We start from the raw sequence: 25,304 nt of genomic DNA, 5'->3' as shown, positions 1-25,304 counted from the left end.
ATTCCATTATCATGCAGGACAGACTTTGCAAAAGATAACAGGCAGATAATTCTTCCAGCATGAGCTATACTTTATGACCGTTGTATCTTTAAGGAATTGAGATATGAATAAAGAAGCAATTACCGCTTGTAACAAGCAGATTCATAGATCAGAGCAGGAAAACCCCTGTATCAAAAGACAACATGGTCACAAACACGAGAACAGTCACAGAAAAAGACATCTAAATTGTCTACACATAGCGAAAAACACACCAGAGGGTTTGTACAGGAGTGCATTGGAAACCATACAGATTCTCATGCATATTGAAAAGGTTATACAAAAGCTATGACACAGAAGTGTGACAACTCTGAAAAAGGTGAGGTATGTCTATCAGAGGCAGTACACTGAAGGTGCTTGGTCCATTGCAAATACTTGGATTCACTCTTACCCTCAATGTCAACCATTAAAGGTGCCATCCATTTTTGAGAAAGCGACTGTCAATCTTTTCACTCACTCTGACTGTTTTGTCTCTGTGAGAAACACCACAACAGAAGCTCTGGTCCAAAACCTAGTGAGCTACCTCACCGTCTACTTTAGTCGGCAGCCTAGTGGTCATATTTGGGGTACAATAGTTCATTTAAATTATTTTACACTTTTTTTTTTTAAATGACAGTTTTCTGTATTAAAGGGATAGTTCACCCAAAAATGAAAATTAGCCCATGATCTACTCTCCCTCAAGTCATCCTAGGTGTATGACATTCTTCTTTCAGACAAATACAATCAGAGTTATATTTAAAAAGTCCTGGCTCTTCCAAGCTTTATAATGACAGTGAATTTTTGAAGTCCATAAAAGTGCATCTATCCATCATATAACTGCTCCACACGGCTCTGGGGGGTAATAAAAGCCTTCTGAAGCGAAGTGGCGCTTTTGTGTGAGAAAAATATCCATATTTAAAACTTTATAGACTAAAATTGCGGCGAAATAGTATCCCCTGATGTGATGTACAGGAGCATCACAAGCTTTGACGCCTCTCATGGATAGGGCTGTGCAACAAACTTAAACCCCTCTTCTCTAGCCGGAAGCTAGCTATTTTAGTCTATAAAGTTTTAAATATGGATATTTTTCTTACACAAACGCGGTGCGCCACTTCGCTTCTGAAGGCCTTTATTAACCCCCGGAGCCGTGTGGAGCAGTTATATGATGGATAGATGCACTTTTATGATGGATGGATGCACTTTTATGATGGACGGATGCACTTTTATGATGAAGGGATGCACTTTTATGATGGATGTATGCATTTTTATGATGGATAGATGCACTTTTATGATGGACAGATGCACTTTTATGATGAAGGGATGCACTTTTATGATGGATGTATGCATTTTTATGATGGATAGATGCACTTTTATGATGGATAGATGCAATTTTATGGACTTCAAAACAGAAACAGTCATTCACTACCATTATAAAGCTTGGAAGAGCCAGGACATTTTTAATATAACTGTGTTCGTCTGAAAGAATAATGTCATATACATCTAGGATAACTTGAGGGTGGAGTTAATCATGGGCTAATTTTAATTTTTGGGTGAACTATCCCTTTAAGCAATACATACTACCGTTCAATAGTTTGGGGTCAGTAGATTACTGTAACTTTTGATCGATAGAAAAAAATTAAAGACATTTATAATGTTCTAAAATATTTCTATAGTTCAAACAAATGCTGTTCTTTTGAACTTTATATTCATCAAGAATCTAGACAAAAATATACTGCGGTTTCTACAAAAATATTAAGCAGCTTTTTATTTTAAGATGTAATATTCTACAATATTACAGTTTCAACAACAACAAAAAAATCCATCCCCAAACATTTGAATGGTAATAAATTGCATATCTACGATGCCCCACTAGGCTTTGGAACAGAACAAAAGGGAGACAAACGGTTTTTAACACGTGTCCATTTCTCCAAATGACATTTTGTAGAATGCAGGAGAAGCCAAAAGGGCTTGATGACACTTTACGCTTCATTTTGGGCTTGAAAAGAACGCAAAACGATGATGCCGTTTGTTTTGGAAGGGTTAGCTTACCTTCAGTGTACCAATAGAGGTGTACAACCTGCCTTAACAGAGGAGGCTTTCCCTGCAGACCAGGTCAAGCAGGACCCAAGACCTCAGATTCAGCAGAAACACACCTAGGGCAAGGGGCATGCCGTGGGCCTGCACGCCAGGTTGCGTTCTCACTCTCACACCTAAGGGAGGGTGGATATAGACAGCATTTATGCTGGCCTGACTCAAGTCACACTCTAAACAGTCCTTGGTGGTCGAGTAATATTTGGTTTACATCAAATCCTAGAGTTTTACATAAAATATAAAGTGTGCGAACTTGGCACAAAGATGGATATTCTTACATTCTTGATCGTAATATCAAATATATCTGGCAATATCATTTTAGCTGCTACAGGAAGCTGTGTATGAAGCATGCAATCTGAACAATATAGATTATCTTAAAAGAATTTGCTCTTTACATTGTATGGGGTGCATTGTAGGTCATCTAAAATAATAATAAAAACGATCAAAGTAAATCTTGAGTGTGTCCTGCTCTGAAAATGACTACCAATCAGAAATGAAAATAAAATAGCATGGCAATAAAATATGCAAATGTCTTTTGTTGTCTGAGTCATATCTGCAGATACAAAACCATCACGAGTCTCTGAGGTATGCTGGTATCATATCCTCTCCTGGATGAAAGGATGCTGTAAAGCCTGGTTGATGGTGATCCGCTTGGCAGGGTCCAGCATCAGGATCTGGTCCAACAGATCTTTGAGCTGGAAGACCTTCTTTCGCTGGTCCTCTGGTAGTGCCTGGCGGCCCACCATGTCAATCGACAGGTCCTTAGTTGGGTTAATGGTGCTCATGACTGTGATCTTTTCCTGTAGAGAAACAGAACAACGTGAAAAATGTATACTGAGTAGGGCTGCACAATTCATTGGAATTAAACTGAATTCAGGATATGGCTTAGTGAGATTATCAAATTGTATTAAATAATAATGTGCACTGTGTTTCTTTACAGATCCAATGTTTTCGTTCTCAGAATGGCTCGGTTGGCAATGCTGCTCCACACTAACTCGTCTCTGCATATAATGTGCATTTGGGAGCACAACATGTGCCAACCATCTTTCCAAACTTCAAAAGAGAAGTGCTTATAAATTGTCTGTTCTCAACATAAGGGAAGCTTCAAGTAGGGATGGGCGATATGGACTTAAAAATTTATCCCGATATTTTCTAGTATTTATTGCGATGATGATATCAATGACGATAAATGTAGTATCATTCCCCATGTTTTTGGATACAAGTGAGAGCTGCATGCATTCTTGAGTCTCAGAAAAACAAACAATGATCTAAAGTAAAACGTACATGTCATCAAATAGGCTCCTATAATAAATAAATATATATATATATATATATATATATATATATATATATATATATATATATATATATATATATATATATATATATATATATATATATATATATATATATATATATATATATATATATATATATATATATATATATATATATATATATATATATATATATATATATATATATATAAATTCCACATATAATTCAGTCTTCTGAAAAAGTGCAGGTAATGTTTAAATAGTGCAACTGTGCTGAAAAACATCACACAATACAAACAATAATAATTCAAATCAATGACAAGTTGTACAAAGACATGTAAACTGATTCTGTATTTAATCATACACTCATGGTGCAAACATGGTAAAAAATTGTAAAAAAAAAATAGCAGAAACAGCAAAAGTAATTATCCCAAAAATGTCTTCAGATTACAAAAAAGTTGAAAAAAATGATTTAATGATAGAACTACAGTAATTTGAGTTGATAAGATAATACCACGAATTCTTCTAGTAATAAAAATAAACTGCACTAAGGAATAATGAGCTTCTGGGTTCATGAATATTAATCACGTTGTCAGCGCTCATTCAAACTGATTTGCTGAAATCATAACAGGCACCGTAATAGGTGCGCGCCAGCCAATGAGATTCCCGTTTGTGCATTCGTTTCTTCCTGTTCATGAAAGGCTGAATAATTTCAAATAAACGCCATTATTTTGCAGGAAAATACAACAAATGACATTGTTTACATGTAGCTCATCAATTCTGTGTGGTATAAGCAGTCCTTCCAGAAAAATGCGGCTTTTTTTTGTGATTGTTGCGGGCAAAAATCCATGATTATGCGGCACGTTTTCTTAAAAAATGCGATGAAAAATGCGGGATATTTATGCAATTTTATGCGATAAAATTGCGGGAACTTGCAAAAACTGCGGTTTGATGAGAAAGAGAAAAAAAGCACTACATCACAGAAAGTGCTGGAATATTTAAGTTCTCATCTTGTTTTATTGAAGACCTTAATAATGGCTCAAATTTACAAAACATTTAGTCAATCAAGTTCTGTAGCTTTACAAAAGGAATATGCTACAACTTCTGAAAAAATTTATAAATAACTTCCTGTTTTACAGATGTTGCTATACAAAACAGACATTTGAGTGCTTCCAATGCACAAAGTGCAATCTCTTAAAGGGTTAGTTCACCCAAAAATGAAAATTCTGTCATTAATAACTTCCCTTTATGTTGTTGGACACAAATTAAGATATTTTAGTTGAATTCCGATGGCTCAGAAAGGCCTCCATTGGCACAATGTACACTCTCAAGACCCATAAAAGGTAGCCTACTAAAGACGTCGTTACAAAGTCCATCTCACTACAGAGGTTCTACAATAACTTTATGAAGCGACGATAAGTGTTATTGTGTGCAAAAAAAACTAAATAACGACTTATATAGTGATGACTGATTTCAAAACACAGCCTCATGATGCTATGAATCATCGAGTCGATTCATGATTCGGATCGCGTGTCAAACTGCTGAAATACGTGACTTTGGCGATCCAACCCGCTGAATCGACTCATTGATTCATAACGCTTCAAACCGCTGAATCAACTCATTGATTCATAACGCTTCAAACCGCTGAATCGACTCATTGATTCATAACGCTTCAAACCGCTGAATCGACTCATTGATTCATAACGCTTCAAAGCTGTGTTTTGAAATCAGTCAGCACACAGGGAAACTGCTTTGCTCTTTTGCTGTTATTTTTGTTGGCCAATGGGAGTTTGTGCTTCATCATGGTTTCACCGGTATCTATGGTTTCTCCACGGGGTTTGAAGCTCTTCGATGACGTTCGCGTCGGGTAATCACGTCACTTCAAAACATTCCCATGGCAATAGGCGGAAATGGCGGCTCTTGTGTGAAGTAAACGAAAATTGTTCAACTTTCTGCTAATATATATGACTTTTTTTGCAACGAAAATGCGGGGATTATGAAATCATGATAGCCCCGCATATTTTGCACGCGGAAATAGGCAATTTATGCGGCGAAAGTGCGGCGTATTTGAAAAAATGCGGCCCCCGCATGAATATGCGGACTTTGGCTGATTATGCGTTAAATCACGCGATCGCATAATCGCGTTTTTCTGGAGGGACTGTATAAGACTCTCTCGCTCTCTCTTTGAGTGTGTGTGAAACACTGAGCGCTCTCAGTCGCGCCTCACACTAGTGTTTACTGTGCGTCAAATGCACTGCGCATTCATTGAGATGAACTGAAATAGTGTGCTTTACCGATCGATTGAGACAGAGCGAATCTCTTAAAGGGTTAGTTCACCCAAAAATGAAAATTCTGTCATTAATTACTCACCCTCACGTCGTTCGAGACCCGTCAGACCTCCGTTCATCTTCAGAACACAAATGAAGATATTTTAGTGTAAAGCTGATGCTGAGAAAGGCTTCAGATAGGCCTCCATTGGCATTCAGTACACTTATACTCCCAAGACCGATAAAAGGCACTTAAAATGTCGTTACAAAGTCCATCTCACCACAGTGACTCTACAATAATCTTACGATGCGACGACAATAGTTTTTGTGCGCAAAAAAAATCAAAATAACACCTTTATCCAGCTTGTTATTGCCTTCCGTGTGTGCCTCCACGACGCATGCGCGAGAATATGACGTAGATCGTGCTTTAGGTCTCGGCGTTGTTCTCAAAATGGGGCTAAAGTGTGCATTTCATGGATTCCCGAACCCCGGATCTACGTCATATTCTCGCGCATGCGTCGTGGAGGCACACACGGAAGGCAATAACAAGCTGGATAAAGGTGTTATTTAGATTTTTTTTTGCGCACAAAAACTATTGTCGTCGCATCGTAAGATTATTGTAGAGTCACTGTGGTGAGATGGACTTTGTAACGACATTTTAAGTGCCTTTTATGGGTCTTGGGAGTGTAAATGTACTGAATGCCAATGGAGGCCTATCTGAAGCCTTTCTCAGCCATCAGCTTTACACTAAAATATCTTCATTTGTGTTCCGAATATGAACGGAGGATTTACGGGTCTAGAACGACATAAGGGTGAGTAATTAATAACAGAATTTTCATTTTTGGGTGAACTAACCCTTTAAGCGCTCAGTCCAAGTGCTCAGCGAGTGAAAATACATCTGTATGTACAGGTTCTGATCGCCCTCAGGTGCCCCTCGTTTAGCTATGAACTCTTCCGCAGCTTCCGCCATAGTTGTTTTCGCTCTGCACGTGAGATGCGGATTCAGTGCCGCCGCTCCCATTGCGCGGCGCGTAGGACACAGAGTGCTGCGAGGGCACCACAAAAAAATCTCTCTCCAACCCCCGTTCAGCCATACAAAGTGACGAACGCAGCCACCGCGGCCATCATAGAGTAATAACGCTTAGGGCATCAACACGGCCGGCGGCGGCACTGTGTGGATGGGTCGCGGCATCAACTAGGCTTTATCGTTATTATCGCGGGAAGACAAATTCTTATCGTGGGGAGAATTTTTACCGGTATATCGCAAACGATAAGATATCGCCCATCCCTAGCTTCAAGGTCTCCCAGCAGTTTTTCTACGAAATAAAAGCTTATTATTATTATTATATGGTGGGGGCCTATACCATGAAGCCGTTTTAGCTGGCTAGCCAGATATGTTTAAGCTAAGTTTGTGCCAATCCTGGGATTTAGGTACCACTAAAGTGGTTTGGCGTTTAGCAGTGTTTATCTCCATTGTAACTTACGCTCCACGGCTAATTGCAAAGTGACACAGCTCTGATGCAATAAAGCCACTCCCCCTGTTTCTACTCCACATTAAAGGTCACTACATAGCAAATGGTTTTAAAAGACTAAAGCGTTTGACTTTTAACAATGCTTATTTATGCTCAATTGCACATATATTATTTCAGTAAATCATTAATAGGCACTTTGTTAAAATTAATATAAATAGCCTATATAAAGGTCATACAAATAAGCTTTAAAATCAATAAATAAAGCAATAAAAATGACTACATGTGAGCTTAAATGTTCAATTCTTTCTGTATATCAACTAAACTATAACTTTTACTTGCATTGACGTAGTAAGATTGTCCTCTTTCATAGACAGCTCTTTTCTTCATGCGGTGTAAATTTGTTTAAATTCTTAATAATTTTCAATCATGTAATATTCTGCAGAAGAGAGAAGTGAATCTCAGTTGATCCACAGCGTGTGATTGGCTGTTCACTACTGATGATGTCACAGCTAAACTCAGGATCAAAGCCTGTGACAGAGAAAGCTGATGATCAGCATCATGAGACCAACAAAGCCTGAACAGATTGGTTTGGTTTTGTCAACTTGAAACTAATCCTGTAACTCTGAGTTTGTTAAACTACAATCATGGTACAGGCCCCTGGTTTCACAGGCAGGGCTTAGATCAGGGGTCTCCAAACTCGGTCTTGGAGAGCCGCTGTCCTGCAGAGTTTAGCTCCAACCCCAAATAAAAACACCTGAACCAGCTTATTAGTGTCTTACAAGGCCCAAGTTAGACCTTGATTAGCTGGTTCAGGTGTGTTTAACTGGGGTTGGAGCTAAACTCTGCAGGACAGAGTTTGGAGACCCCTGGCTTAGATTAAGGCCTTAGTTCATACTTAGGGCATTTAAGTAGCTTTTTTATAAACATGCCTTTTCAGTTAGAACAGATCAAACACAGTCTGGGACTAAAGGTGCAGTGTGTAGCATTTCTACCGCGGGTCGCGGCATGTTTCTACAGTAGCCCTAAGCGGACAAACTTCTCTACAGAGCGCTAGTCACTCTCTGCTGTCTCAGACAACAACATTTTTGTCCTGTGTCGGCCACCGTAGCTTCTCTATGTGCTTTGAAAGGGAGGGGTGAGCTTTCGGTGATTGCAATTCACAACCTCACCACTAGATGCCGCTAAAATTCACACTTTGCACCTTTAAGCCTAATGAAACCAGGGGTAATTTTTTTTTTTACTTTGAAATGGCAATAGTAACATTTTTGTTGTTTAATATTTTACTTAGTAATAACATTATTATAATTATTATAGTATATTTTATTATATATGATATATAATCAATTTCAGGCCAAATTGTGCAGCCCTACATACAAGCATAGCAAACTTGTAGCTTTAAAACAAAACTTGCAATTGGATTTTTTTCACCCAAATCATGCAGCCCTAGTTATTATGTCAAAAACAAAACAAAATTAATGTGAATGGAATATATAACACTTACCCTCTCAGTGACCTTATCAACCTCAGTGTACAAAAAGTTCAAGTTTTGGTCAAAGTGCTGGTCCTTGAACAGACCCTTCCTGATCATCTGTGAATATTAGTTCTGTTTTTAGTACATTTTGTTCAAATTTCCCTTTTAATTCCTAACATAATATGTACTATAAAAGATGAATTCTTACTTTATTAGGCAACTTTCCTTTCAGGTCCATGGCAAGTTTTAGCATGTGGTTATTGGTCTTTCCAGGAAAAAGGATTTTTCCTGTGTAAAGTTCATAGAGAGTGCAGCCTACAGACCACATATCGATTCCATAATCATATGACTTTCCAATGACTGCAAAAAGAGGAAGAAAAACAGATTTAGCCACGTTTAAATGGGTTTATTTGTGATGCACAAAGATGGTTTAATTTTAGGGGTGTAATGATACCCTCATGTCAGGATTCGATACAAATCACAATACTAAACTCACTGTACAATGTTGTCATACTCCAAGACATATGGTAAAAGGTTAACAAAAATATACTGTTGATTTAAAATATTAAATTTGGTTTTACATTGGGGTGGAAATTAATAGGTTTGGACTTTGGTGCTGGTAACCCAATTCACAGGACAATGATGACACCAGAATAAAAATATTCACGATTCTGAAGCTGAAATACAGAATTATTTTAGAGGAATATGCTTGCACTCTGTCACTGACTAGATGCATTTAAAATAATGTTGGTAATAATGTTTAACATAAGACATTTGGCATTATCAGGACCCACAAATATCCCCCGTTGCATTATTATACATTATATTCAACACTATATATAGTAGATTAATGTAGTACTGACACTAAAACTCTGTAAACTTTTCACTCACACAGTAATTTTCATTTTGGGTGAACTTTACGCAATACAGATTGTTGCATTTTTGTATTGCAAGATATTGTGACACGACAGTTACATCCCTATTTAATTTAAGTTTGTTTTAATTGGGTACAGCTGCTTTATTAGTTAAATTCACAGCACACTTACCGATCTCAGGAGCCCTGTAGAAACGGCTGACCAGATATGGTGTTATATCATTGTCAGCAACGTGAGATGCTGAGCCAAAGTCGCACAACTTGAGGATGGTCTTGGATTCGTTCACCTTCAGGGAGAGTCAAATACATTCATCTTGCGACACAGACATGAAATCTAGAGTCCAATATTTACATCACGAGCATGCGACTCACCAGGATGTTGTCGGGTTTGATGTCCGCATGCAGAATATTGCAGCGTTTGAGGAGTTTGAGGGCCAGGAAAAGCTGCTGGCTGTACGAGCGCACAGCCTTGATGTGAAGCCCAACGTCCTTGCCATATTTCCTCAACACCTCCCGCAGGTTCATGCTAACGCAAGAAAACAAGAAAGTTGCTTTAAGAGAAGAACTCAATTAGGGTTGGGTTTTTTTCGATTCCGGTGCCAAACCGATACTTTTAAAACGGTACCGGTGCCTAAACCGATACTTAAAAAAAAAGGCCACACAACGAGGATGACGACATTAAATGGCTTTTTATTGATTTATTATTATTTAAATTGAACCATTTATTAAAAGTTTAATGTATACTTAAATGTATGAATATAAATAAATACAAAACACCATTTACTTATTTAAAAATGATTATTGACTTATTTACAAATTCACAGTAAAACCTAAGCCACCTAACCCAACTACAACAAGCCTAATATAACTCTAAATAACAGTTACAGTAATAACAGCAGTCGTCTGTATTCTTGCTCTGCTACAAACCAGCTTCGAGCTTCAGCTTTATTTTCAAATATGATCATATTCTCTGGCTAAATATTTTAGAACGCATCACATTAATGTTTCCATGGCGACGCGTTATGCTTCTCACATGTGAGTAGCGCTAACAGCTCAGCTGAATCTTTTTATTCAAAATATTCACAAACTTCTTAACTGTGTCACGAACTATCTGATGTTCAAATGTGTGAGTGAATGTGTGTTAGTTGATCTATAAAGCGCAATGGGCGGCGCCATGTTAGTTTGCGCCTCAGAATCGGATCTGTCGGATTTACAACACTTGAGTTCATCCTCGTCTCACGAAATACATGAAAGTAAGTGACCAGTGAACTGGAAGAAGAATAGAATAAACTATATAGTTACTATATAATGTGCATGTATCTGATGTGAATAAAACACGTAGTCAAATGATAACTGTCTGAAAGGATGGTCATTGCCGATTCCATAGACATCAGTGCGTGTTTTTTACTTATGAGCATTTCAATGTCTGAAACCTGAAATAAACATGATGTGGTTGAGAACACTGAATAGTTGTCATGAGTTGTGATGTGACCAGCGCTGAGCGTCTGTCTCTGCGCCAGCCAAAGCACGTTTGAATTTTGGCACCGAAATGAGGAACCGAAATCTGCGTTCTGATTCGGTCCGGTACATACCGGTTATACAAGTATGGCACCGGGTTTCGGTACCCAACCCTACTTGAAAGATAGATATGCATAGACTCTTGTTGACAAATGTACCTGAGTGGTTCGAACACCAGACACAGATGCTGCTTGTGATAAAAGTGTCTAAATAGCCGCAAGCAGTGGAACTTATCATCTGCATCGGCGTCATTCAGTTTTTTCAGAAACTCCAGCTCTTTGAGGCCCGTCTTTTGCCTGTGAGAAAAATCACATGAAGACCAAATCTCAAATCAATCCTTAGAACACAATTTATTGAGAACATCATCATTGTAGACATCAAATCGTAATGTATGGTGTTAGTTAGGGCTGCACAATATATCGAAATATCGCAAATGTTCATATCGCAACAGCATGATTGATTTTAATAGGCTACTTCAACATTGTGAAAAGTGTACGTTTTAGGTTGACGCATATAGCAGAGAATAGACTGAGCACACGACTTATGTGACTTGATTGATGTTAAAAAGAGTTATTAAACGCAATAACTTGCGAAAAACAACTCCTTGCATTCTTGCGCTGTCTGACACACACACACACCGAAAGTTCAGGTGTCTTCATTTACCAGGGCCCATATTCATATAGATTCTAAGAGTCCTCTCAGAAAACTCATAATTTAGCTTAAACTTTTACGTAGGAGTCTTAGCTTAAGAGCTATTTTCGGGACCGATCTGAGAGCAACTCTGAGCAAGGAAGATACAAAAACTTTTATGTTAGTGAAGAGGCGGGGCTGACCCCGTTGCTACATATGACACAGTCTTTTGAAGACTGTGATTGGTTGGTTGTCCAAAAAGGGGAAAAAAGGAGCGCTTTTAAGTATAGGGTCTATTCTAAGCCTCACTTTGAAATTACAAGCGCAAATTGTCCTATTTTGTCCTATTTTTACTCACGTACACATTATATATATGTGTACATAAATCCTTTTATTATTACCATGCTGTTAATTTCCTATAAGGTATTTGATTGGCTTAGAACTATAAACATTGTTCCACTCTTTCCAATTACACTAATTGCTGGCATGTCTATTTAATTGGTGGTTTGAAAGTTGGGTTTAATGACATGATCCCTGCACGATCTAATCTATAGCGTCTTAAGTCACTGTCATCCATTGTCTGCAACACATTTCTTCTCCCTCTTTGTCTTTCCGCCATTTTCTCCGCTGCTAAAGAAACTCTTAAGCCTCTTAAAAGTCCTCGTCCATGCTCCTAACAAATTTGACCTTAAGACCTCTTTTAAGGGTTAAAATGCTTTCTGAATTACTTTTTTCTTTACTAGGATTTTTAGTTAATTTTAAGAGTAAACGCCCACATTTCAAAGAATTTTCTTAGAATTTTGTCACTAGGAGCAACTCTTTGCATTAAGATTCTTTATGAATACGGGCCCAGGATGTTCTTGATGTTAAGATTTAGGTTGATATAACTATATATTACCAGGTCAAGAAAGTTGTTGTTATTTAAATATTACATACAATATTACTTTTTTTGTTTGTTTACATTGATGTTAAAATTATAGTCAGATTTGTAACATTAATTTCTGCTAAAACACTCCTGGTCACATTCAGAAGTTGTAGCGATGCTTTCTTTTCCCAGAAAGAATGTGAAACACACAAATGGTATCATTCTCAGTTTTTAAATAATTTAAATACAATTTAAATAGATTTTACACACTTAAAGCAATATCATATTGCATATCGCATTATTTAACAAGGTATTGCATATCGCATTTTTCTTCAATATAACACAGCCCTAGTGTTAGTTAAAGGGATAGTTCACCCAAAAATGAAAATTCTGTCATCATTTACTCACCCTCACGTTGTTCCAAACCTGTATGAGTTTCTTTCTCTGCTGAACACAAAAGATGATATTTTAAAGAACGTTTGTAACAAAGCAGATAGAGCAACCATTGACTACCATAGTAGGGAAAAAAATACTATGGTAGTCAATGGCTGCTCTATCTGCTTTGTTACAAACATTCTTCACTCTATCATCTTTTGTGTTCAGCAGAAAAAGAAACAACGTGAGGGTGAGTAAATGATGACAATGTTCATTTTTGGGTGAACTATCCCTTTAAGAAATCCAACTGTGCCAGACAGAAATGTTTAAAGGCTAAGCATTCAGCTTTTAAGGGAAGTGTCTTACATCATCTCATTGTTGCGTATTATTTTCACCGCCACTTCCTGATTGGCTCGGGCCAAGTCTCTGGCTCGGATCACATTACTAAAGACGCCGTGTCCAGTGTAGCCATACACCCCGTACCGTTTGTCCAACACCTCGCCGATGTTCACACCTGAATACATTAAAAGAACAATCACATTTCTGATTTTCTCTTTCAACATGACACCCCAGTTATTTTGCAGTCCGATTCAAATACTGTATTTGCTACAAGACAACAAACTCACGGTAATAGCCTTCTGCATCCGTCCAGTTATCTCTGAGACTTGGGTTCTCCTTGAAGTCCTTTCCAATGCCTGCGGCTCGTAACCTGGCACTCTGTGGAGAGACATTAGATTTGAGTTGATCAAAACGTTCATTCATGAACGAGTGACTGACACTGTAAGAGACCATTTCAAAGTCTGAGGGGCCTCGAGATCCAGTTAGCACCAGAGTCAGATTACCCACTTGGGAAAAAAAAAAGCTTTGAACAAAGTTTCCAGTACAGAAACAACAGCTTGCACAGGACTATGCAACTCTACCTGTCGAGATCCCCTTACATGGACAAATTCAATCAAATTCTGGGGCTTGCAAAGCCACTGACCTATACAATGGAAAGCAGGAACTTGGCTACTCACGTCAAAGTAAGCAGTGAACATGTCATCTGACTCGGTGAACATATCAGGGGCCGGTGGCTTTTTCAGATTAGCACCTAAAGAAGAAGAAGAACAATGATGCAATGAAGGAACGTAGACTTGCTGATAACGTATCAGACCACCTTGCATTACACCAGAGTGAATGTTTCATGTCTCATATTTCAACGACTCTTTTCCCATCTTCCTTAAGACTTCCGACTTTATACTGACATCTATTGGCATGGATGTAGCATCAAGCAAAGGTTTTCGGTTACCAGTGCTGTCACAGAAATGTCAAAAATAGGAGGGTTACCATAACAAAAGTAGTATGGATGTGAATCTTTGAATCGACTTTTTTTTATTTAAAGGGTAACTTCAGTGATTTAGCATTAAGCTTTGTATTTAAACTGGGTCATTTATGCAGTAGAAATGTGAAATTATTTTTGAATTTGGTGCCTTCTAGACTGAGAAAAGACAGAAAATGTATTTTTGTCTCATGTGGATGAAAGACAACAACTCCCAGAATGCACTTGCTTCGCTGCCCTACGAGGCCACTCCATACACCGTCGTTTTGATCTTCATAGTAATACAATCATTTCGTTCAGTTAGAGAATAAACACTACAATTAAAAACGGAACGTGTCTTTTCAATTAAGTGTGAGTGAGCCGAACAAAAGTCACATCACAGACGCAGCAGTGTCAGATTTCATTCACACGAAGAGCTGAGCAGAGATGTATAGTAACGAAGTAGAACTACTTCACTACTGTACTTAAGTACTAAAAGGCAGTATCTGTACTTTACTAGAGTATTATTTTTTTCTCCTACTTCCACTTTTACTTCAGTACATATTTTCGATGAGTTTAATACTTTTACTCCGAAAAAATTTTTATGTGCTGCATCGTTACTCGTTACAATTATAAAAATGTTACGAATCATTCCATTCCAAACCCACATTACCGCGCATGAGAGAGAGAGCGCGCGCGAGAGTGCGAGAGAGAGAGACAGAGCGCGAGAGAGAGAGAGCGCGAGAGAGAGAGAGCGCGAGAGAGAGAGAGAGAGAGAGAGAGAGAGAGCGAGAGAGAGAGAGAGCGCGCGAGAGAGAGAGCGCGCGAGAGAGCCGAGAGAGCAAGAGAGAGCCCCGCGAGCGCGCATTCACTGTCTTTAAAACAACACGAGCGTCTTGCGCTCAAATTGCTCTCTATTTGTTTACATAGTTAATGTGCACTGTGAAGTAACATATACAAACAATGAACAGCTGTATTTTTATTAACTAAGATTAACAAAGATTAATAAATACATTAACAAATGTATTGATCATGGTTAGTTCATGTTAGTTATTAGTCTAATACATTAACTAATGTAATGTTAACAAATCAAACCATATTGTAAAGTGTTACAAACAAATCATTTACTCAGAAGAACACCTCTTGAAATGAGAATATAAGTGTGCTTACCCCATTTTTTTTTTAGTAAGAGTGGTTATAGTAAGATTTAATGTTAATGAACTACAGTATTTTCAGGTTATTTATATGACAATATGTAGAAAAATTACCTACCAACATTGTGATTGTCCTTTAGCTTAATCATTTGAAATAATAAAAACAATATGATGTTCAAACTTTTGACTACTTTCTTTAATAACTACATAACACAATACTTGTACTTTTACTTTCAGTACTTGAGTAGTACATTTTAAAATAAACTACTTGCAATACTTAAGTACAAAAAATGTTGAATACTTTAGTACTTCTACTTAAGTGTGGTGCTTAAAGAGCACTTCAACTTCTACTCAAGTCACTTTTTTGATAAGGAACTTGTACTTTTACTCAAGTATGTGTCTCTAGTACTTTATACATCTCTGGAGCTGAGGTAACATTAAGCGCCAGTCTGGCACGTTTTCAGATCGCATATGGAAGCTAAACTATCACAGGAATTCATTTAAAAGTTTAAACACTCACTTTGCTCTGCATCGCTCTGTTATTAATGTCCGTGCGGCCGTCTGTGTCTTACATTCTGTGTGTGAGATCTCTCCCCTATGGGTTGATAACATGCGGAACAGCTCCATCTAGTGGCTGTAGTCTTTAGCATCTGGACAAAAAACCCTCCGATGACGCAAAATGACGATATTTGCGTCATCGGAGGAATTTTTCCAGAAATAAAATGCATAATTCTCTCGTCTCAGGGGGATATGAGGGGGGAAAGTACCATAATTTGAATATACTACCGGATTTCTACTGATACAAAGCCTAATGCTAAATCACTGAAGTTACCCTTTAATTCAAATACGATTTTTTGCAACTGTGGCATTGTTTTTGTATCCAAAAAAAAGAAAGAAAGAAAGTCTTTATCTCATGTGAGTGTACATCATTTTAAACGTTTGTCAAGATTTATATTGATTTCTTTGTGTAAAACAAGGTGGACCATACATGTTTCATTAAAGGTTATTCTGCAGATGACATACCCGTTTTTTCTTGGGAGACAAGACTATGTTTCGCCTTCACATTATCCTCAAATGTGTCCAGGTTCTCTTGCTCGTAGGCTTTGACATCAGCAGCCACACGCTCGAGGATGTCATCGGGGGACGGCGATCGGCTGCGAGGGCTGCTCTGAGGACTGCCGTGATCTGAGAGTCCTGACGTGTTACTGTCCTCATTCACTGGCTTATATTTCTGTACAGGGCATATTACAAATACAATCACATTACATACTGTTGCGTTCAAAAGTTTGGGTTCGGTAACATATTTAAAAGAAATCTCATGCCCACCAAAAGCTGCATTTAATTGAATACAGTAAAAACTGCAATTGTGAAATATTATAATTCAAAATAACTGTTTTCTATGTTAATTCATTTCAAAAAATGTTATGCATCTCTGTGATGGCAAAGCTAGATTTTTAGCAGCCATTCCTCCAGTCTTCAGTGTCATATGATCCTTCAGAAATCATTCTGATGCGTCTAATTTTGTTGCTCAAGAAACATTTCTGATTATAAACGTTGAAAACAGTTGTGTGCTGCTTAATATTTTGGTTTAAAACATTTTAAACATTAATGATTATTAAATAAATATAAAGATCAAAAGAACAGCATTTATTTTAAATCTTTTGTACCCTTATAACATATTTACTATCACTTTATCAAGTTAATGCATATTTGCTAAATAAAGGCATCTTTACACAGCCGACTGCTCTACAGCAGCTCTGTGTCTGCTCAAAATCTGTGTAAAGACGCAACGCCGCATAAAAGCTAGGGATGCACCGGTTGACCGGCCAAAAACCGGAACCGGACAGTTTTTACTTCTAGCGCGCGATCGGCAACCGGACGGTTTTCTTTGTAGTTTTCTGCCGATTTTTCCGGAAGTGCGCCCGCGTGCACATACGCCTATATTGCAATCATTCGCGAACATGTCACTTGTGTGTTACAAACGGAAACTGGAGAACTGAGGGAAGAGACGAGATACGCTGAAGGGAATGAAGAGCCGCTTTCCTGCGCGAGCTGAAGTTGCGCGAGCTCAGCACAAGCACAGATAGTGAGCGTTTGTTCAGCTCAGCTTCTCACGTGTTGGATCGGATGAGAAAACGAAACAGACTAACTTGTGACAAAGCCGAAATACTTCATTTTGTAGCCTAAAGAAGAACATGCATGCACTTTTGAAATGAAATACTATCAGTTCTGTTGACTATAGGATGATCATTTTTATTTGGTAACACTTTAGAATAATGGCCATTAGTTAACATTAGTTAACTACATTAGTTAAAATTAACTAATAATGAACTGCACTTATAAAGCGTTTATTAATCTTTGTTAATTTCAACATTTACTAATGCATGATTAAAATCTTGTTAACATTAGTTAATGCACTGTGAACTAACATGAACAAACCATGAACAGCTGGATTTATATTAACTAACATTAACAAAGATGAACAAATACAGTAACACATGTACTGCTCACGGTTAGTTCATGTTAGTTAATACATTAACTAATGTTAACTAATGACCATTATTCTAAAGTGTTACCTTTTATTTTACCTTAAAATTACATTGACATAATTTGATTTAAAAAGCACCTGCTGTAGCATTAGTTTTTTTCGTTGCACTAAACATTATTTGATTTAACATTTTGGAACAATTATAAACTTTGGTTTTATTTAATTTCACTGGTAAAGACTTTTTTTCTTTACACTGAATTTAAAAACAAATGCTGATTTAAGTAACATCTTTGTTTGGATTGCAGAATACGCAGTTGTTGCCTTTAATTTCCCCTTAAGCCTTTTCATTTCCAATTAAATTTATTGTTAATTTCAGATTGCGGACTTGTTTTCATTAGCCAGTATTTAGCCTGTTAAATACCAAATAAATATCTTGTTCATGTATACTTTCATTCTTTTATTGTGTAAAAAATAAATAAATAAATAAAACGGAAATCTGTATCGGACAGTTTTCTTGAAAAAAAAAAAAACGGTATCGGAATCGGCCATGTAAAATCATGATCGGTGCATCACTAATAAAAGCAGACTTAAAGTACGCCGGGTCTGACCCACCTCAGCCCCTAGTATCCAAACGGTTTTGATTCAGTGTAAATGAACGCAAACTTGTGCCATCCTAAACTACCTCATTGTCATGACAACCGGGGCAAGAATCAAGAAGCGGGAGACAAAACATATAGGAGCTCCATATGTCGTAGGCAAAAAAAAAAAAAAAGTTTATCATTAAAGTGAAAGAGTCCTGTTCTCACATCGTCAAGCAAACCACAGTCGTCGTGTGTAATCAATTGGCAATTGCCGTTTGTAACCTTCCTTTGACGAGATTGGCAGATCAACGGAGATACGATAAATGCTTAACCCAGTCGGCATCACTGTGATTGTGCATTGTTATATTATATCTCCAAAAAAATAATCTCTGAGAGCTGATATATCTGCTGTCCTACCTGAAGCGCCATCATTGTTCATTTGTTGTGACTGCTCCAAAGTGACTTTCTGGCTTTTTGAAAAAAAACTTTTGGCCATTGTTAATCCTGCGGCGATCTACCTGGTGTAATCATTCATAATTTCTTTATAGCATTTGTTCATTTGTATATAGAAATATAAAATAACTACACCGTAGCCTACAATAGCCTATCAGTACAGAATTATGACAAACATCAAAGCGCCTATATATAGCACGCAGAGGAAATTCATTTTAAAATTCATATTTTTAATTTATTTCATTGTTTATTATTTCCTTATTTTTTTTATTAATTCATAGCACTTTATTAAAACTGTAGTTTTAAAATAGTAATGTTCAAAGCATTGTTTGCCGTGATTTTAATTCCTGTATAAATGCATTTATGCCGCTTAAGCATTAAACGGTCCGTGTAAATGCAAATTTTTGTGAATTTATGCGGCTTCAGATTTGGTTTGTGCTGTGTTTCCTGTGTAAAGATGCCTTAAAAGTATTAATTTCTTTTCCCTCAAAAAAAAAAAAAAATTCATATCGACCCCAAACTTTTGAACATTAGTCCGTCTAAAACAAAGTAAAATAGTAAAAATAGTCTGACCTGCATGATGGCCAAGCGCTGAAGTCTCCTCTGCTCTATCAAAGCCTCCTCGTCCTCTTCATCAACGTCATAATCCTCCATCCTACACACAGATTGCAGTATTCGTATTTAAACCAAAGATGATCAACATCAAAATAAAACATACATTTTCCTTAATACTCACACTTCATCATCTGAGTCCTCCTGCTCGGCCTTCATTCCTTCAGACAGGCTGCCCTTAAACATGTCCTCTCTTTCCCTGCTCCTTCTCCTCCGCCTTTCCTGTGATCCCGAACGCACCTGCTGTCTGCGCCCCATCCTGTCACGCTCCCTAGATCCACACAGTATTAATGCCGTTTTAATGCAACAGAGATTAAAACGGGCGGTACAGAAAGAAACAGCTATTTGGGGCTAAATCATCTGACCAATCACCACTGGGGCTCCTTGTCATTAAAATGACATTAAAGCTCCTCATTCAAGAAAACAAAATGCGTTTACCACTATTACTGATTTAGAAATTACTTTTTATTCATTTATTTTTAGCTCACTGAAATTGAAGCCTCTTAAAGTGGTCATGAACTGCTTGTTTTTTATACTGTCTGAGGTCAACTTATGACATTTGCGTGGTTTTTACATTCAAAAACATCATAATGAATAAGTAATAGGCTATTTTCTACCCAGGTTTTGAGGCTCTCTCAAGAAACGCTGGGTTTTGATGGGCGTGCCACACTGAAGACTTGGAAGTAAATGCCCACGGCTAGGATTGGATAACAGTTTTGCATATTTAATGAGCTTCAGCTTCCCTGTGAGTACACAAGGAATTGTTTTGAAAGCCTGTAAGAAACGGCAAACTAAATGATTCGTCCCACAGGGCTCGCAAAATGTCTTTATCAAACAAACACAATGATTTATCTCATCCACACGCGGTTGATTGGAATGTTTTTTTTTTTATTACTTGGCCCGCCCGTTCGGTGGATATAAGCGCGAACCGTGCATCACACACACACACACACAAACTTCCGCAATTGTATTTTTTGGGTCGGGTGCCAGTGTTAATTTCGTTGACGAATAATTTGTCATAAATATCGTCAACAACCTTTTTTCACTGGCTAAAACGAGACGATTACTAAATAAAAACTAGTGTTGGATGACAAAAACTATGACGAAAATCAACTGTCATTTTCGTCAACAAATAAAAACGAGACGAAAATGTTAGTGAGGGTCGATTAGGGAAGAGATCCAGTCAGATCTGATGTCCTGTGTAACCGATGCGCACATCTGATTAGAACTGATCTAACGGCGGGAAAACACGGCTCACGCTCATCCCCAATCCAGGGAACTAATATGACTATTATGAACTAATGCTGATGAATAAATGACAATGTTTACTTTACGATGTTTGTATAGTAATATGTTTTAGACAGTTGTAATAATGCATATTTTATCTCCCTCATCTGAACTTGAACGAGCAGACATTTCAAAATAAGAGTCCTGGTGTATTTCGAGGTTGTTTATAATTAAAGGGTTAGTTCACCCAAAAATGAAAATTCTGTCATTAATTACTTACCCTCATGTCGTTCGACACCCGTCAGACCTCCGTTCATCTTCGGAACAGAAATGAAGATATTTTAGTTGAAATCTGATGGCTCTGAAAGGCCTCCATTGACACAATGGCACGGTTCACTCTCAAGACCCTTAAAAGGTACTAAAGACTTACAAAGTCCATCTCTCTACAGTGGTTCTAAAATAACTTTATGAATCGGCGACAATAGTTTTTGTGCGCAAAAAAACCCTAAATAACGACTTATATAGTGATGACGATTTCAAAACACGGCATCATGAAGCTTCGAAGCGTTATGAATCAGTGAGTCGATTCATGATTCGGATTGCGTGTCAAACCGCCAAACTGCTGAAATTTGGCGATTCAAACTGCTGAATCGACTCACTGATTCATAACGCTTCGAAGCTTCATGATGCTTTGTTTTGAAATTGTCATCACTATGTAAGTCATGTAATTCGTTATTTAGGGGTTTTTTTGCGCACAAAAACTATTGTCGGCGATTCATAAAGTTATTGTAGAACCACTGTAGTGAGATGGACTTTGTAACGACGTCTTTAGTGCCTTTTAAGGGTCTTGAGAGTGAACCGTGCCATTGTGCCAATGGAGGACTTTCAGAGCCATCAGATTTACACTAAAATATCTTCATTTGTGTTGTGAAGATGAACGGAGGTCTGACGGGTGTCCAACGACATGAGGGTAAGTAATTAATGACAGAATTTTCATTTTTGGGTGAACTAACCCTTTAAAAGTCACGCATTATATATTTGTTTTGGGTAACACAATAAACTGTGTTTAATTTCATTCCCATTTAATTAATAGTCAGGAGGAAAGACCAGTATTTGACACATTATTCAATAAAGTATCAGGGTTATAATAGTTAACTAAAACCATTTAAAAAACGTAATTACTTGAAATTAAATAAATGTTAAATGAAAAAAAAAAAAAAAAACTAATTTGAAGCTTTATCTTAACCTGATATGGCCTACTAACAAAAACAGAAATACAAAGTTATAAAAACGATATAAATGTTTTTAAAAAACAAACAAAAAAGTTATTTTTTTTAATGTCAAAAACAAAATGTCAGTTCAAGTGACAGTCGGTTATGTAATGCTTAAATGCTTAATGTATTACAATTTAACTAAACTCATTCGATTTTAGGAGACTAAAACTACTGTAGAATTAGTCGACTAAAATCTAATGATATTTAGTCGACTAAAACTAGACTAAAATTCAAAACAATTCAGGTGACTTAAATATGACTAAAACTAAATGGCATTTTAGTCAAAAGACTATGACTAAAACTAAATAAAAATTTGCTGTCAAAATTAACACTGGTCTTGTGTCTATAAAAGCTTTTCTTTGACTAACAAGGAAGTTTTCAGCTCTGAAACTTACAGGATATTCTTATATTACCATGACCTTTTATATATCAAAAGCTCAAGGGAAAGTTGATTTCTCAATTCATCACCCCTTTAAATAGTTGAGCAGTTATAAAGCTACAGCACACCAGTCACCTGTATCTGAAAGGAGACCTTCTTCTGGGAGAACGGGACCTTCGTCTGAGAGGCGAGTGGTTTAACCTTCGTCTTGAGCTCAGACCGGGGCTCTCCTCTCTATGGCCTCCTCCCTCATCACGAGATCGCATCCTGTGAGAATAACAAAATATGGGGAAAAAAAGGCTTTAATTTATTTTCATTTCAGTTTAGTAGCAATAATTTATTTTATTGCAGATTTTTTCAATTAAAGGGTTAGTTCACCCAAAAATGAAAATTCTGTCATTAATTACTTACCCTCATGTCGTTCGACACCCGTCAGACCTCCGTTCATCTTCAGAACACAAATGAAGATATTTTAGTTGAAATCTGATAGCTCTGAAAGGCCTCCATTGGCTCAATGCACTTTACACTCTCAAGACCCTTAAAAGGCACTAAAGACGTCGTTACAAAGTCCATCTCACTACAGTGGCTCTACAATAACTTTATGAATCGGCGAGAATAGTTTTTGTGAGCAAAATAACCCTAAATAACGACTTCTATAGTGATGACGATTTCAAAACACAGCCTCATGAAGCTTCGAAGCGTTATGAATCAGTGAGTCGATTCAGCGGTTTGGATCGCCAGATTTCAGCAGTTTGGCGATTTGACACGCGATCCGAATCATGAATCGACTCACTGATTCATAACGCTTTGAAGCTTCATGATGCCTTGTTTTGAAATCGTCATCACTATATAAGTCGTTATTTAGGGTTTTTTTGCTCACAAAAACTATGAATTCATAAAGTTATTTTAAAACCACTGTAGTGAGATGGACTTTGTAACGATGTCTTTAGTACCTTTTAAGGGTCTTGAGAGTGAACCGTGCCATTGAGCCAATGGAGGCCTTTCAGAGCCATCAGATTTACACTAAAATATCTTCATTTGTGTTCTGAAGATGAACGGAGGTCTGACGGGTGTCCAACGACATGAGGGTAAGTAATTAATGACAGAATTTTCATTTTTGGGTGAATTAAACCTTTAACGAAACATTTTTAATAGTTTAAGTTAACAATAACAACACTGATCAATCGACAGAATATATTTATGATTACAAAAACCAGCTTGAAAAGTCAGAGCGATGACATTATCGTTTCTATCAAAGATTTAAATGAACCAGTAAGAAAAATAACCTGTCATTGGGGAGTCTCTGGCGCTCTTCTTCTCTCCGTCTCCTCTCAACCGACCGAGATCGCCCTCTCCTTGGAGGGGATCTGTTGTAACATGAAGATCTGTCCTGTCTGGAAGCCCGGTCTGTGTTCTGCACAACAGGGAAGCGTTCAGGTGAGCGGAGTCTCAGGCTGTGCGGTTCTGGACCTTGTTTTCTGCTAGGAGATCGATTCTCTTTTCCAGATGAGGCTTCCTTTGAGGGTGCCTTCTCTGGTTTCTTCTCTCTCTCCCTGTCAGATTCTAGCAAGTTGGCGTTTCTTTCTTTAGATCTAGATTTGCTCCTTCTCGCTGAGGATCTGTGGTCTACAATTTGCTCTTCGGGTCGTGTAGCTGATTTGTGGTTGCTTGATGGCAATTCCTTGGACTTCACAGGAGATCTCTGACCACCATCTTTGGATCTCTCAACGCTTCGGGATCGTCTCCGCTCCCTCATCTGGCTGGCACCACTAGGCCTCTCATTATTAACATCTAACCCAGTCTTACTAAGTCTAATTTCTGATTTATGGGCCCAGACTGACATCTCGTCAGACGTACTTCTGCCTTCCAGCCAGGAATCTTCATCTTTTTCGCCATCTACACAATCCTGTTGAGACCTTTCAGCATGTCCCTTAGCCATTACATGCTCATTGCTATCTTGTCTCTGTTGCTCACCATTTTGCACAGCTTCCTGGATCTCGCCATCCTCCTCTGAATCGGAGTTATATCCCTGTAATATCAGTCCCATACCTGATTGCACAGCCCCTTCCATTAACTCATTATCAAGCTCAGCTTGAATCATGGCCCTCCGTTTCTCCAAATCCTCCAGAGCAGCAAGGTCGTCAAGTCTGGATCGCTTCGGAGAGATGATTGCACCTTCATAGACTTTATCAACATGGATTGAGTCTCTGTGTTTCCGCTTATGTTTGTGTTTGTTCTTGTGTTTGTGGTCCTTCTCGTCTGGTGAGGGGTATTTATGTTTTCTATGTTTGCTTCGATGTTTGTGTTTTTTCCTCTTGTGTCTTTCCACCTTAGCAAAGTCCATGTTATTTGCTTTCCTAGCTCCATCTTCACCGGATACATGTTCATTTTCATCCACACTGTCAGAGCTCTCCATACCATCCCTGGAAAAAGAGTAGAGAATAGTAATTTGATATTAATTAATAATATGAATCTACTTTCCAGCAACCACAACAAAGATAGCCTGGTGTATGAAGATAAATGACTGCAATTACAAGGTATTCGAGACTTATGTTTCATTGTTGTTGGTTTAAACTTTAAAGTATATAGAAACACACCGCTGGTTTACGTCGACCATAGATACTGATCGAAGTGTTAACAGATATTGACCGAAAACTGCATGTCAAACCAGTTGTACGGAGACTTTTTCATTTCCAATACATGTAACTTATATTTAAATATCTAAATACCAAAATAATAATAACATAAAGTACGCGATTGTGTTACTTACACATAATCCTTCGCTACTGTTTTGGATAATGCGTCCATGTCCGCCATCTTGATTTATTCTGCTGTGCTGAGTCGTTTAACAAAAAGAGTCGATTCACAATTCAGTCTGGTTGTGTGTGAAACCGTTACTAACTTTAAAATAAACAATGGACTTGTCTTTCAATATATAATTCAAAAGTTTCTCAACGTTTTCCTCTCACTATACATTATGCAGC

The 25,304-nt window shown here is 37.7% G+C and overlaps 1 protein-coding gene across 1 annotated transcript; it reads right to left on the bottom strand.

The window, feature by feature from the left end:
• Positions 1–1,215: 1,215 nt before the first annotated feature.
• On the bottom strand, positions 1,216–25,160 carry prpf4ba (pre-mRNA processing factor 4Ba). The gene is made up of 15 exons (XM_079819573.1): positions 25,091–25,160; positions 23,607–24,743; positions 22,456–22,587; positions 19,565–19,711; positions 19,402–19,483; positions 16,330–16,537; positions 13,872–13,945; positions 13,482–13,572; positions 13,222–13,369; positions 11,144–11,281; positions 9,840–9,993; positions 9,640–9,754; positions 8,802–8,953; positions 8,624–8,710; positions 1,216–2,906 (listed from the first exon to the last, which is right to left on the bottom strand). The coding sequence occupies exons 1-15, from the start codon at positions 25,135–25,137 to the stop codon at positions 2,703–2,705; spliced, it is 2,916 nt and encodes a 971-aa protein (XP_079675699.1). The 5' UTR covers positions 25,138–25,160; the 3' UTR covers positions 1,216–2,702.
• Positions 25,161–25,304: the final 144 nt, after the last annotated feature.

This window comes from Gobio gobio (assembly GCF_949357685.1).
Source record: "Gobio gobio genome assembly, chromosome: 6".
NCBI lineage: Eukaryota > Metazoa > Chordata > Actinopteri > Cypriniformes > Gobionidae > Gobio > Gobio gobio.
Note: the sequence above shows the minus strand (reverse complement) of the source record. Positions and strands in the feature narration are given on the sequence as shown.